Source organism: Oncorhynchus gorbuscha, linkage group LG14, assembly GCF_021184085.1.
Source record: "Oncorhynchus gorbuscha isolate QuinsamMale2020 ecotype Even-year linkage group LG14, OgorEven_v1.0, whole genome shotgun sequence".
Taxonomy (NCBI): Eukaryota; Metazoa; Chordata; class Actinopteri; order Salmoniformes; family Salmonidae; genus Oncorhynchus; species Oncorhynchus gorbuscha.
This window is the reverse complement of record NC_060186.1, coordinates 63,105,851-63,120,227: the sequence shown is the minus strand read 5'-3', so window position 1 is coordinate 63,120,227 and position 14,377 is coordinate 63,105,851. Positions and strand designations below refer to the sequence as shown.

The 14,377-nt window shown below is 42.6% G+C and overlaps 1 protein-coding gene across 1 annotated transcript in view; it reads left to right on the top strand.

Moving 5' to 3' along the window:
* The window catches only part of LOC123995272 (kelch-like protein 29), a 121,477-nt gene that overhangs the window by 57,117 nt on the left and 49,983 nt on the right, over positions 1–14,377 (top strand). The window contains exon 6 of the mRNA XM_046298770.1: positions 8,907–9,105. Coding sequence (XP_046154726.1) covers positions 8,907–9,105 — 199 coding nt within the window. The remainder of the gene's footprint in view (positions 1–8,906; positions 9,106–14,377) is intronic.

Sequence of the window (14,377 nt, the reverse complement as noted above, 5' to 3'; positions counted from 1 at the left end):
ATGACAGACAAAATTAGAAAAATAAATCAGAAAATCACATTGTAGGATTTTTAATGAATTTATTTGCAAATTATAGTGGAAAATAAGTATTTGGTCACCTACAAACAAGCAAGATTTCTGGCTCTCACAGACCTGTCTGCCATCTGTCTAGGACAGTTGAAACCAGGATTCATCTGTGAAGAACACAACCAGTGGCCATTGAAGGGGAGGATTTACCGCTGAAGTTGATTACGACGCCTAACTTAAGTCAGGTCAAGACCCTGGTGAGGACGACGAGCACGCAGATGACCTTCCCAGAGACAGTTTCTGACAGTTTGTGCATAAATTCTAAAGTTGTGCAAACCCAGTTCCATCAGCTGTCCGGGTGGCTGGTGTCCGACTATCTCGCAGGTGAAGAAGCCAGATGTGAAGGTCCTGGGCTGGCGTGGTTACACGTGGCGTGGTTACATGTGGTCTGCGGTTGTGAGGTCGGATGGATGTACTGCCAAATACTCTAAAATGGCGTTGGAGGCATAAATATTCAATTCTCTGGCAACAGCTCTGGTGGACATTCCTGCAGTCAGCATGCAAATAGCATGCTCCCTCAAAACATGTGGTATTGTGACAAAACTGCACATTTTAGTGACATTTTATTGTCCCCAGCACAAGGTGTACCTGTGTAATGACCATGCTGTTTAATCAGCTTCTTCATAGCCCTCAGCTGTCTGGTGGATAGATTATTTTAGCAATTATTTTAGCAAAGGAGAAATGCTCACTTACAGGCATATAAACACATTTGAGCACAAAATTTGAAGTAAGCTTTTTGTGCGTATGGAACATTACTGGGATATTTTATTTCAGCTCAGGAAACATGAGCGTCCAACTGGCCTCACAAACTAGACAGCTGATGAAACTGAGGACTATATCTTGTCTGTAATAAATCCCTTTTTTGGGGGAAAAATAATTCTGATTGGCTGGGCCTAGTGCTCCAGTGGGTGGGCCATGCCACCTATGGCTGCACCCCTTCCTAGTCATGTGAAATCCATAGATTTGGGCCCAGTGAATTCATTTCAATTGACTGATTTCCTTATATGAAATCTTTGGAATTGTTATTTTTATATTTTTGTTCTCTTTCTGTATGTAGATACAGTGGGGGGGGGCATTATTTAGTCAGCCACCAATTGCGCAAGTTCTCCCACTTAAAAAGATGAGGCCTGTAATTTTCATCATAGGTACACCAACTATGACAGACAAAATGAGAAAAATAAATCAGAAAATCACAATCCCAGAACCTAGTGAATGACCTGCAGAGAGCTGGGACCAAAGTAACAAAGCCTACCATCAGTAACACACTACGCCGCCAGGGTCTCAAATCCTGCAGTGCCAGACGTGTCCCCCTGCTTAAGCCAGTACATGTCCAGGCCCGTCTGAAGTTTGCTAGAGAGCATTTGGATGTCACATGGTCAGATGAAACCAAAATATAACTTTTTGGTAAAAACTCAACTCGTCGTGTTTGGAGGACAAAGAATGCTGAGTTGCATCCAAAGAACACCATACCTACTGTGAAGCATGGAGGTGGAAACATCATGCTTTGGGGCTGTTTTTCTGCAAAGGGACCAGGACGACTGATCCGTGTAAAGGAAAGAATGAATGGGGCCATGTATCGTGAGATTTTGAGTGAAAACCTCCTTCCATCAGCAAGGGCATTGAAGATTAAACGTGGCTGGGTCTTTCAGCATGACAATGATCCCAAACACACCGCCCGGGCAATGAAGGAGTGGCTTCGTAAGAAGCATTTCAAGTTCCTGGAGTGGCCTAGCCAGTTTCCAGATCTCAACCCCATAGAAAATCTTTGGAGGGAGTTGAAAGTCCACGTTTCCCAGCAAAAGCCCTAAAACAGCACTGCTCTAGAGGAGATCTGCATGTAGGAATGGGCCAAAATACCAGCAAACAGTGTGTGAAAACCTTGTGAAGACTTACACAAAATGTTTGATCTGTCATTGCCAACAAAGGGTATATAACAAAGTATTGAGAAACTTTTATTGACCAAATACTTATTTTACACCATAATTTGCAAATAAATTCATTAAAAATCCTACAATGTGATTTTCTGCATTTTTTTCCCTTCTCATTTTGTCTGTCATAGTTGAAGTGTACCTATGATGAAAATGACAGGCGTCATCTTTTTAAGTGGGAGAACTTGCACAATTGGTAGTTGACACAACTACAGTTTTTCTTTATTTTCTACATTGTAGAATAATAGTGAAGATATCAAAACTAGGAAATAACACACATGGAATAACCGAAAACTTGTTAAACAAATCTAAATATATTTATTTATATTATTTATATATTCGTCAATGTAGCCACCCTTTGCCTTGATGACAGCTTTGCACACTCATGCCACTCTTGAACCAGCTTCATGAGGTAGTCACCTGGAATGGATTTCAATGAACAGGTGTGCATTGTTGAATTTCATTCCTTAATTTGTTTGAGCCAGTCAGTTGTGTTGTGAGAAGGTAGGGGTGGTATACAAAAGATAGCCATTTTTGGAACAGCTCAATTAAGTAAAGAGAAACTACCGTCCATTACTTTGAGACATGAAGGTCAGTCACAATACACAACATTACAAGAACTTTGAAAGTTTCTTCAAGTGCAGTCACAAAAACCATCGAGCGCTTTGTTGAAACTGACTCATGAGGACCATCACAGGAATGGAAGACATAGACTCAACATCAACTCTTCTAAGGAGAGTGCGTGAAATCAGGCCTTCATGTTCGAATTGCTGCAAAGAAACAACTACTAAAGGACACCAATAAGAAGAGACTTGCTTGGGCCAAGAAACATAAGCAATGGACATTAGACCTGTGGAAATCTGTCCTTCGGTCTGATGATTCCAAATTTGAGATTTTTTGTTCCATCCGCTGTGTCTTGGTGAGACTCAGAGTAGGTGAACGGATGATATCAGCATGTGGTTCCCACTGTGAAGCATGGAGAAGGTGTGATGTTGTGGGGCTGCTTTGCTGGTGACACTATGATTTTATTTAGAATTCAAGGCACACTTAACCTCTTACGTCCCCCCCATCCCGGATCCGGGTTTGTGACTACAGCTCAAGCTCATTACCATAACGCACAATGCACAAAAAATATTCCTAAAAATATTTAACCTCCACACATTAACAAGTCCAATAGCTCAAATGAAAGATAAACATCTTGTTAATCTACCCAGCAAGTCAGATTTCTAAAATGTTTTATGGCGAAAACATAGCACATATTTATATTAGATAACCACCGTGACTGTTCCACTGGATGTCATAAGGTGAATGCACCAATTTGTAAGTCGCTCTGGATAAGAGTGTCTGCTAAATGACTTAAATTTAAAAATGTAAATGTAAAAGGCAAACGGCGGCCATTTTGTCCCAGAAAAAAATAAAATTTAAAGTAGGATTAAAAAATAAATAATTCACTAACCTTTTGAAAATCTTAATCAGATGACAGTAATATTACATGTTACACAGTACATTAATTTTTTTTCCAGTAATATGCCATTTATATCCATAAATCTCGGTTTACAATGACGACATTTCAAAAAATGCTTCTCAAATGTCCGGAGAAATGATGATGGCTCCGACAGATAACGTCAGATAACAAGCAATAAACATGACTAAATATACATGTTCTACATATATTTACAAAGATACACTTCTTCTTAATGCAACCACTGTATTACATTTATTTTTAACGTTACAGACATCGTTCACTGGGCTATACTATGAGTCAGCGCTCAGATATTAGCAGTATGTCTCCTACGTTTGGAGTCCACAGAAACCACAAATAACCACATAAATATTCCCTTACCTTTGATGTTCTTCCATCCGAAGACGTAGGAGTCATACTTACCCAATACATCGTTTGGTTTCACGTTGTGTGTCCCTGTATTAGCATATGCTAACAGCTTCAGTTGAAATGCGTAAAAAATGACTTCTGGTCCAGCACTGTTGCGCATCAAAACTTCCCATTTACATATTATATGTCGATTAAACTGGTCAAACGATGTGCAAAATTGAGCTTTATGATGTTTTTAGCATGTAGAACAAAGAGCAACGGTAACAGACAATCCGGCTTGAAATGCTGCATCATGGAAAAAGACGTAGTCCAAATCGGCCACACGCAAAAGAGTGCCTGATTTTCAGAGGGACACGAGCAATTTCGCCCGCCAAACGTGCAGGGCTCGTGGGATTCTCACAATGAACGCGTCACTTGAAAGCTGACATCGCGCTGAAGAGCTAGAGACCGTTCTTGGATCTGTAGCTCCCTGGGAAGGGTGTGGCTCATGACGTCAAAGTTGAACCAACTTTTCTCTTCACAAGAGAGAGTTTGGGAGAAAGGCTGCCCTTTCAGTTCTGCTTTACATAGAGACATAATTTAAACGGTTTTAGAAACTTTAGAGTTTTCTATTCAATAATAAATTTTATATGCATATATTAGCAATTTCGGGAAAAAATATTTTCAGTTTACAATGGGTACGCACTTTCTCCAACAGGGGCAGTATAGAGGAATCATAAGAGGTTAACCAGCATGGCTACCACAGCATTCTGCAGTGATACACCATCCCATCTGATTTGGTCTTAGTGAGATTACCATTTGTTTTTCAACTTGACAATGACCCAACACATCCCTCGGCTGTGTAAGGGCTATTTGACCAAAAATGAGAGTGACGGAGTGCTGCATCAGATGACCTGGCCTCCACAATCACCCGACCTCAACCCAATTTGGTTGAGTTGGACCACAGAGTGGAGGAAAAGCAGCCAACAAGTGCTCAGCATATGTGGGAACTCCTTTAGACTGTTGGAAAAGCATTCCAGGTGAAGTTGGTTCAGATAATGCCAAGCGTGTGCAAAGCTGTCAAGGCAAAGGGTGGCTACTTTGAAGAATCTAAAATATAAATATTTTTTTTGTTTAATCATTTACTTTTGATCTTCGGATGTTTTCACTCACGAGACTCCCAGTCACAGTTTTTCAAAATAAAAGCCTGAAACTTTCTAATCTGGTTCATATCCCTTTAAATCCAGCAAATGGAGGCTATGGAACATGGAGTTTTCAAAATATAAGCCACTTCCTGTCTTGATTTTCCTCTTGGTTTCGCCTGCAATATCAGTTCTGTTATACTCGGACAATATTTTGACAGTTTTGGAAACTTTAGAGTTTTCTATCCAATACTAATAATAATATGCATATATTAGCAACTGAGAAGCTGGCTGTTTACAATGGGCACCTTTTCATCCAAGCTACTCAATACTGCCCCTGCAGCCATATGAAGTTAACACTTTTTTTGGTTACTACATGAATCCATGTTTTTTTTACAATTATTCTACAATGTACAAGATTTTCAAAATAATTAAAAACCCTTGAATGAGTAGGTGTCAAAACATTTGACTGGTGGTGTGTGTAAATATATTATATATATATATATTTACACACACCACCAGTCAAATGTTTTGGACACCTACTCATTCAAGGGTTTTTATTTTTATTTATTTTATATATATATATATATATATATATATATATATATATATATATATATATATATATATTAATTAGACAGTTATTTTAGTGTAATGACAGCCTTTATCCTTAACTGATTTTTATACGGTAATTGTGCCAGCCTGTGTTCACCAGACATACCAAATCGTGCTTCAACAAAGGACAATTTTTACATTGCCAGATCAACACACAGAGCCATAAGTCCTCTCTACATAGATGATTAGGAAAATGGCACATTTACAATGACTGATATGGGTGGGTGAGCTAGATTATGCGTTATTGCGTGAAGCCATGCTGAAAATGCCCCCAAGAGAGCAGAACAGCTGTGTCTGCATGTGAACTGCCTGAGCCCCTGCCTCCATCCATAACCTCTATGCCTAGGCCTGCCTCACATCATCCCTCCATCACACATGCACACAAAACACACGCGCAAACACACACTATGAGCCCTATAAATGGTCGTTGGTTCAGGTGGGTGAGTGAGTTAGCGCTCTGACGCTAAGCGTGCTATTGAACTCCAACCCCACAGCCTAAACACACACGTCATCCCTTTCTGCTGTGTGATATGAGCGTGCGTGTATCATTTGTATATGAAGACCGCGTGACACACCAACACACAGTTGTAAGTGGCCTGTGTTCCGGCCGAGGCAGAGAAAATCTGTCTGGTGTCTCAGATCAGTCAGACTGCAGGTGAGAGCTAGTCGACACACAGAAAATAGTTTCCCTCGACTACTGTCAGTGGGGACGAAGGGGAATTACTTTGTTCGTGTGTGACAGACCAATTTTGCAGACTGTCTTTTCTTTAGATACAGAATAATATTATAATCAGATGTGTGCATGTTATGGAATGCATTGTCTTTGTGTACTCATCTGAGCCGGGGCGTGTGTACTCATCATCTGAGCCGGGGCGTGTGTGTGTGTGTGCGAGCATCATCTGAGCCGGGGCGTGTGTGTGCTCGCATCATCTGAGCCGGGGCGTGTGTGCTCGCATCATCTGAGCCGGGGGGCGTGTGTGCGCGCATCATCTGAGCCGGGGGGCGTGTGTGCGCAGTATTTTATCTAATGGGTGGCATCCCTAAGTCTAAATATTCTTGTTACATTGCACAACCTTCAATGTTATGTTATAATTACGTAAAATTCTGGCAAATTAGTTAGCAATGAGCCAGGCTTCCCAAACTGTTGCATATACCCTGACTCTGCGTGCAATGAACGCAAGAGAAGTGACACAATTTCACCTGGTTAATATTGCCTGCTAACCTGGATTTCTTTTAGCTAAATATGTAGGTTTCAAAAATATATACTTCTGTGTATTGATTTTAAGAAAGGCATTGGTGTTTATGGTTAGGTACACATTGGAGCAACGATACACACCGCATCGATTATATGCAACGCAGGGCACGCTAGATAAACTAGTAATATCATCAACCATGTGTAGTTATAACTAGTGATTATGGTTGATTGATTGTTTTTTATAAGATAACTTTGATGCTAGCTAGCAACTTACCTTGGCTTCTACTGCATTCGCGTAACAGGCAGGACCCTCGTGGAGTGCAATGAGAGGCAGGTGGTTAGAGCGTTGGACTAGTTAACTGTAAGGTTGCAAGATTGGTTCCCCCGAGCTGACAAGGTGAAAATCTGGTCTTCTGCCCCTGAACAAGGCAGTTAACCCACCGTTCCTAGGCCGCCATTGAAAATAAGAATGTGTTCTTAACTGAATTGCCTATTTTAAATAAAGGTATAAAAAAAGAAATCTGCAAAATCGGCGCCTAAAAATACAGATCGTTATGAAAACTTTAAATCGGCCTTGATTAGTCGGTCAACCTCTACTTCCAATACTCATTGCCTGTCAGAGGTGAACCAGTTGCATACAGAGCTCGAGCAAGACATTCACCAGCATTTCTCTGACTACGCTCCTCCATTGAGGTAAAAAAAAACTGATTCCAGGAGGACCATGAGCTGTTGCTACCTATAAGGTGTCGGATTCATCATTTTCACCTTGCATAGGGACTTTTGTCAGAGGTTGCTTGTTGTGAGCGCTGAGGGAATTTTGTTACACTTGGCCAGATGATTCTGCATCTTTGTTGCATTCTTCACACATGATTTGGCACAGTATTTGCAAATGTACACAGCTTTTCCTTCTACATTACCTGCAGTGAAATGTCTCCACACATCAGACAGTGCCCGTGGCATTTTCTTGTAAAGATTTAGAAAAAAATGACAAAAAAATACCCAAATATATTTCCATGTACAGAAAAGTAGTTAAGCAGTTAGATTAAAGAACTCCTTTGTAAGATAAATGTTTTAAAATGAAACGTGTATGGAAACAGGTGAATTAACACTCCTCAGTTAGCAGTCTCAAGCAAGCTTAAACCCACATGGTAACAAAAACTAACTAGCAGAAGTTGTTAACAAGTTAGAAATGATTTAAACACACTTTGCGGTAGGCTACTATTTACTAGTTAACAAAAAAATAATCTATGTCATATAAAATATATTCACCCCACCCAGTTTTGTAATTAAAACTTAACAGAAAGCATGTTGTCCTTGGCTCAGACAGGCCTAGGGGGAGTGACAGCGGAGGGCCTAGGGGGAGTGACAGCGGAGGGCCTAGGGGGAGTGACAGCGGAGGGCCTAGGGGGAGTGACAGCGGAGGGCCTAGGGGGAGTGACAGCGGAGAAATACTCTTCTCACGTGTGTAGGTGTACCGTTCCCTGCTGCCTGTCATTAGTGATCATGTTTATGCATGTGTCATTCACAGGGGTCACATCTCACACACACACACACACACACACACACACACACACACACACACACACACACACACACACACACACACACACACACACACACACACACACACACACACACACACACACACACACACACACACACACACACACACACAGACTGTTATTCACAGCTGTTCCATAGCCACTTAGCTGCACTCTGAGTCACTTAGATGATTGAATACACCTCTGTCTCACACACATCACATTGCACTTAAGCACTGTACTCAGCTAAAAACATGTTATATAGAAACTACATGGGGTACAGCCTAGTTACCAGACTCATTTTCTTTCTTTGCACATTAAATACCAGTGGTTTATAATGAGTCTTGTGTGTTCATATTTGCCATTGTGGTGTTGCCGGAGACGGACATGAAAGTAGTCCGTGGCTGGTAGCACAGTCTCTCATATTTCGGTTTGTTTTTTCATTGCTAATCTAACAGTTACTTGAGGCTTTCAAGGCTTCTATCACTTCACTGCTGTAGAATATTTTCTCCCTTCTCTAAATAGTCAATTGACTCTCTCCTTCCCCTCTCCCGTCCCTCACCCCTTTATATCCTCGCACCTCACCCATCTCTTCTCTCTCTCCTGCAGCATGTGTCAGAGTTGTTAGCGGTGGTTCGTCTTCCCTTCATTCACCCGTCTTACCTGCTGAACGTTGTGGATAACGAGGACTTAATAAAGACGTCGGAGGCGTGTCGAGACCTAGTCAACGAAGCCAAGAGGTATCACATGTTACCTCACGCCAGACAGGAGATGCAGACTCCTAGGACACGACCACGGCTCTCTGCAGGTAGGTGTACACACACACACACACACACACACACACACACACACACACACACACACACACACACACACACACACACACACACACACACACACACACACACACACACACACACACACTTTAAATACTTTATTTGAATCCACAAATCGCATTGTAGTCAACGGATTAAAATTTTTCATAGGTCATGGATATATGGTTACAAAAAGCACCGTGTCCATACAGCCGTTTGACAACTGACATGGAGCAGTACCTTGCTAGCTGCTTTGCATTTGTCCTCTGCAGGTCCGCAGTCTGAAGGCCACGTACTGTCGGTATGTAAATGGCCGAGACTTCCAAATATCAGCAATCACAAGTTTGCACTGATAACCAAAGCTGTTCAGGCATGACACGAAGGGCTGGTATTTCAGAAACTTTTTAGAGAAGGCCTGCTCCATGTAGGAGTCAAAAGAGCAGTCCACTTCCAAAATGAGCAGTCCACTTCCAAAATGAGCTCTTCCCTCTGGCCTCCCCCCACAACTATATCTGGCAGATTTGGTATTAGGGCTGGGCGATATGGCTAAAATATAATTTTGCAATATTTTTCACATTAATATTTTTGACTTTAAGCTTGGCATCACATATATTGTAAAGGATTTCAATGGGCTTTCTCTATTCTAATTGTTTTGTTCAATCTAACTTCAACGCAAAATCATTTTTTTGCTCTGACTGATTTACATTTAGCTAGTTAACTAGCGATTAGCATTAGCTAAAATAAGGTATACCTCCCAGCCCTATTTGGTATATAAAAACATTAACATTAAACCAGCCTCCTCTGACAAGATAATGCTTGTGAATATGCACTGATGGTGGTACTGTCTCTCACCATCTATCAGGTTGACGGGGTGTTCATGTCCTGCTATGTGTAAGTCCGTACGAACGGCAACCATGAGCAACGTGAATCTGATTCGATTACATGCGACTCTCTCTTTCACACACAAGCTGTCACATGCATGTGATGGAGAAGGAGCAATAAAGATAAACTAAAATTGATATTTGCGCCGAGGGAAGAGAAGGACATTTTTACCCAAGATGAAATTCTTTGATCGCATAAAAAATATGCATGTATTGGTTTCCCAAAATCAAACAAAGAGTTTGTTTGGGTTGTGTGTGAGCCAAGCACAGACCGTGTTACTATGAAATCTTTGGATGGTTTACCATAAGTGTTTCTGGGCTGAGGAACTCAGGGTGCTTTTACAGTAGGCCCACCACATAAACATCTATTAGGGCATTCTAAACACCAACTGCTGTCCAGACATTTCTCTCATTCCAGCCAGCCAACTATTCACTTCACTTCCAACCATCCAACCATTCAGGCATTCCCATTCAATTTGTTTAAATCATTTATATCAGATATTTATGGAAATAAGTAGCCCTGGACGGACGAAAAGTAAATTGCTTTTGGCTGTTAGATTCTCCTGCCGTTCTGCCACGTCTCTCTCTGGTCCCTCCTCAATAAAGAGCTGTCTAATTACAGTGTGTGTGTGTGTGTGTGTGTGTGTGTGTGTGTGTGTGTGTGTGTGTGTGTGTGTGTGTGTGTGTGTGTGTGTGTGTGTGTGTGTGTGTGTGTGTGTGTGTGTGTGTGTGTGTGTGCGCCTGCGTGAAACTTATTAGAGCTTAACACCGACACTAGGAATAACACATTTTCTGCTTGGTGGAGTTAAGGTAATTGCTAAACAAATGTCACTGTGTGGTGTGGACAGTTTACAAGCCTGCATTCTCCATTCTGCTCAAGGTGTGCACACACTCATCGGTAAACAGAAAGTAAATGGTGGTTGTTTAATGGTTCGTGTTTAATTGCAGAGTGGTGTTAACTACTAGCCAATGAAAAGTATTATTCGTCTGACTTTGTAAAAAACCCTCTCCCTCTCTCATCTGAGGTCAGAACTGTCTCCAAGAAAGCCTCCCAAATGGTTCCCTTGTCCACACGTGCACTGGTGAAAGTAGTGCACTATTTAAGGAATTGGGTGCCATTCGGGAACACAGCCCAAGAATGTAGGGTTCTGGTCAGGCTTGGACTCTGGTTAGTGTGTGATTGAGTATGGTGTTGTACTGGCCATCTGGTCATCTATCTGTGGTACTGGGTATGAGATGCACAGCAGGGCCCGGTCAGATGGACGCTGCCCTCGAGATAAAGGTCACTTCTCTCCAAATGGTGAGGAGTACATTTCATTTTTTTTTTTTATAGCTGATTCAAATAACCAACTCACCATCAAGCTTTGATTATTTGAATCAGCTGTGCAAAATCCAAAACATGCACCCAGGGAGGGGCCGCAGGACTGAGTTTGGAAAACCTGCTCTAGATAAAGATCACTTACTGCTGATGGTGAACAGGAGGAGGAGAAAGAGATGGTGGAGGGGGAAAGATATGGAGGGAGAGAAGGAATGGGAAAAAAATGTGTAAGAATTGATGGAATGTGGTGTCGGAGCTTATGCACAGGCTGGTGTAAACGGAGCAACACCTGAGCTGGTAAATGTGAGCACGTATAGACGGAGCACCACCTGAGCTGGTAAATGTGAGCACGTATAGACGGAACACCACCTGAGCTGGTAAATGTGAGCACGTATAGACGGAGCACCACCTGAGCTGGTAAATGTGAGCACGTATAAACGGAGCACCACCTGAGCTGGTAAATGTGAGCACGTATAGACGGAGCACCACCTGAGCTGGTAAATGTGAGCACGTATAGACGGAGCACCACCTGAGCTGGTAAATGTGAGCACGTATAGACTGAGCACCACCTGAGCTGGTAAATGTGAGCACGTATAGACGGAGCACCACCTGACCTGGGAAGATGAGTCTCAAGCGGAAAAAGAAAGAGAAATGGCGTGGTGTCATCTATGAAACCATTCTTGCCGGGCACACTCAATCTGTGTGTGTGTGTGTCCATAGACCTATCTCCCTGCCAGCTGTCTCTGGTGTCACAGCAGGAGACCACCAGCTACTCTCTCATCCCCCTTTCCTTCTCCCCTTCTTTTTCCACTTTTTTACGTCACCTCTGATTCTTTTTCCCCTTAATTTTCCTCTACCTCTTCAACCAATTCTTCAACCTCCATCTCCCCGTGTTCCTCTCTCGACCACATCAGGTCACGTAACTGTCTGATACACCTGCTAAAGAACCTTGATATAAACTCTGCTGTATAAGATGGCCTACCTAAGCCGCCTCTTACCTCTGACCATTTGCACTGATCAAGTTCACCTGCCGCAAGCCCAGCATCTACATAAGAAATGATGAAACAGACACAGCACCAGCGATAGAGCCCACAAACTGTATAGCAGCAGGCCTGGAGGGGTCAAGCACAGGCTTCTATCGCAGTTTAGACTCCTGTAGCTCCAGTCATGGGTTTGAAGCCATATGGTGCGTTTGGTTGGAGCGGCCAGCGGCTGCTTTGAACTGTAGTAGACCTCCAGGTGAGCTTGATGAATCAGTAGTCAAATAGTCAGCATCTTCAAATGCACCAACACACTCAATTGAAAATGATGAAATATAAACCAGGGATGGCCAACCCTCCACCTGGAAAGAGATTTAGCTAAAGGATGAAATGTAAACCAGGGATGGCCAACCCTTCACCTGGAAAGAGATTTAGCTAAAGGATGAAATGTAAACCAGGGATGGCCAACCCTCCACCTGGTAAGCTTTTTTCTGCAGGCTTTTTATCAGCTGCTCATCAGGGCCTTGGTTATGAGGTGTTAGAGCAGGGCTGCAGCAAAACCCTGCAGACCCAGTAGCTCTCCAGGAGGAAGGTCATCTTAAAACAGTAATAGTCAAGAAGTAGAAACGCACTCAGTGGAGAGAGTAGCCTGCAGGTCCAGAATAGTGAAGATATTGGGAAGACTGTATAACGACTGAAACACGCGTCCTACATTTAGAATGGTGACATCTGATTCAGACCTCTGGTCCACCTTGGCCCTTTGGGGAAGAGACATGAGGCACCACTGAGACGGAAATGAGAATTTCACAAGAGCACAGGGAAGAGCATAAGATCATATGCTATTCAATCGGTCTATTGCCTTTCGACTGAAGCACAGCTCTAATTCACACACTGTCTTGACTAGAGCCCTGTTTCAGCCAATATAATTTATTTCTCATTTATTTATTTTTGTCACCACCTCCACTCCAGCCATTCACTTCAAATCAAATCAAATCAAATTGGATTGGTCACATACACATGGTTAGCAGATGTTAATGCGAGTGTAGCGAAATGCTTGTGCTTCTAGTTCCGACAATGTAGTAATAACCAACAAGTAATCTAACTAACAATTCCAAAACTACTGTCTTATACACACAAGTGTAAGGGGATAAAGAATATGTACATAAACATATATGAATGAGTGATGGTACAGAGCGGCATAGGCAAGATACAGTAGATGGTATCGAGTACAGTATATACATATGAGATGAATATGTAAACAAAGTGGTATAGTTAGTGGCTAGTGATACATGTATTACATAAGGATGCAGTAGATGATATAGAGTACAGTATATACGTATGCATATGAGATGAATAATCTAGGGTATGTAACATTATATAAGGTAGCATTGTTTAAAGTGGCGAGTGATATATTTTACATTTCCCATCAATTCCCATTATTAATGTGGCTGGAGTTGAGTCAGTGTCAGTGTGTTGGCAGCAGCCACTCAATGTTAGTGGTGGCTGTTTAACAGTCTGATGGCCTTGAGATAGAAGCTGTTTTTCAGTCTCTCGGTCCCAGCTTTGATGCACCTGTACTGACCTCGCCTTCTGGATGTTAGCGGGGTGAACAGGCAGTGGCTCGGGTGGTTGTTGTCCTTGATGATCTTTATGGCCTTCCTGTAACATCGGGTGGTGTAGGTGTGCTGGAGGGCAGGTAGTTTGCCCCCGGTGATGCGTTGTGCAGACCTCACCATCCTCTGGATAGACTTACGGTTGTGGGCGGAGCAGTTGCCGTACCAGGAAGTGATACAGCCCGCCAGGATGCTCTCGATTGTGCATCTGTAGAAGTTTGTGAGTGCTTTTGGTGACAAACTGAATTTCTTCAGCCTCCTGAGGTTGCTGCTGCGCCTTCACGTTATTTTCCTGACACCACACTGCGAGGGCCCTCACCTCCTCCCTGTAGGCCGTCTCGCCGTTGTTGGTAATCAAGCCTACCACTGTTGTGTCGTCCGCAAACTTGATGATTGAGTGTGAGGCATGCGTGGCCACGCAGTCGTGGGTGAACAGGGAGTACAGGAGAGAGCTCAGAACGCACCCTTGTGGG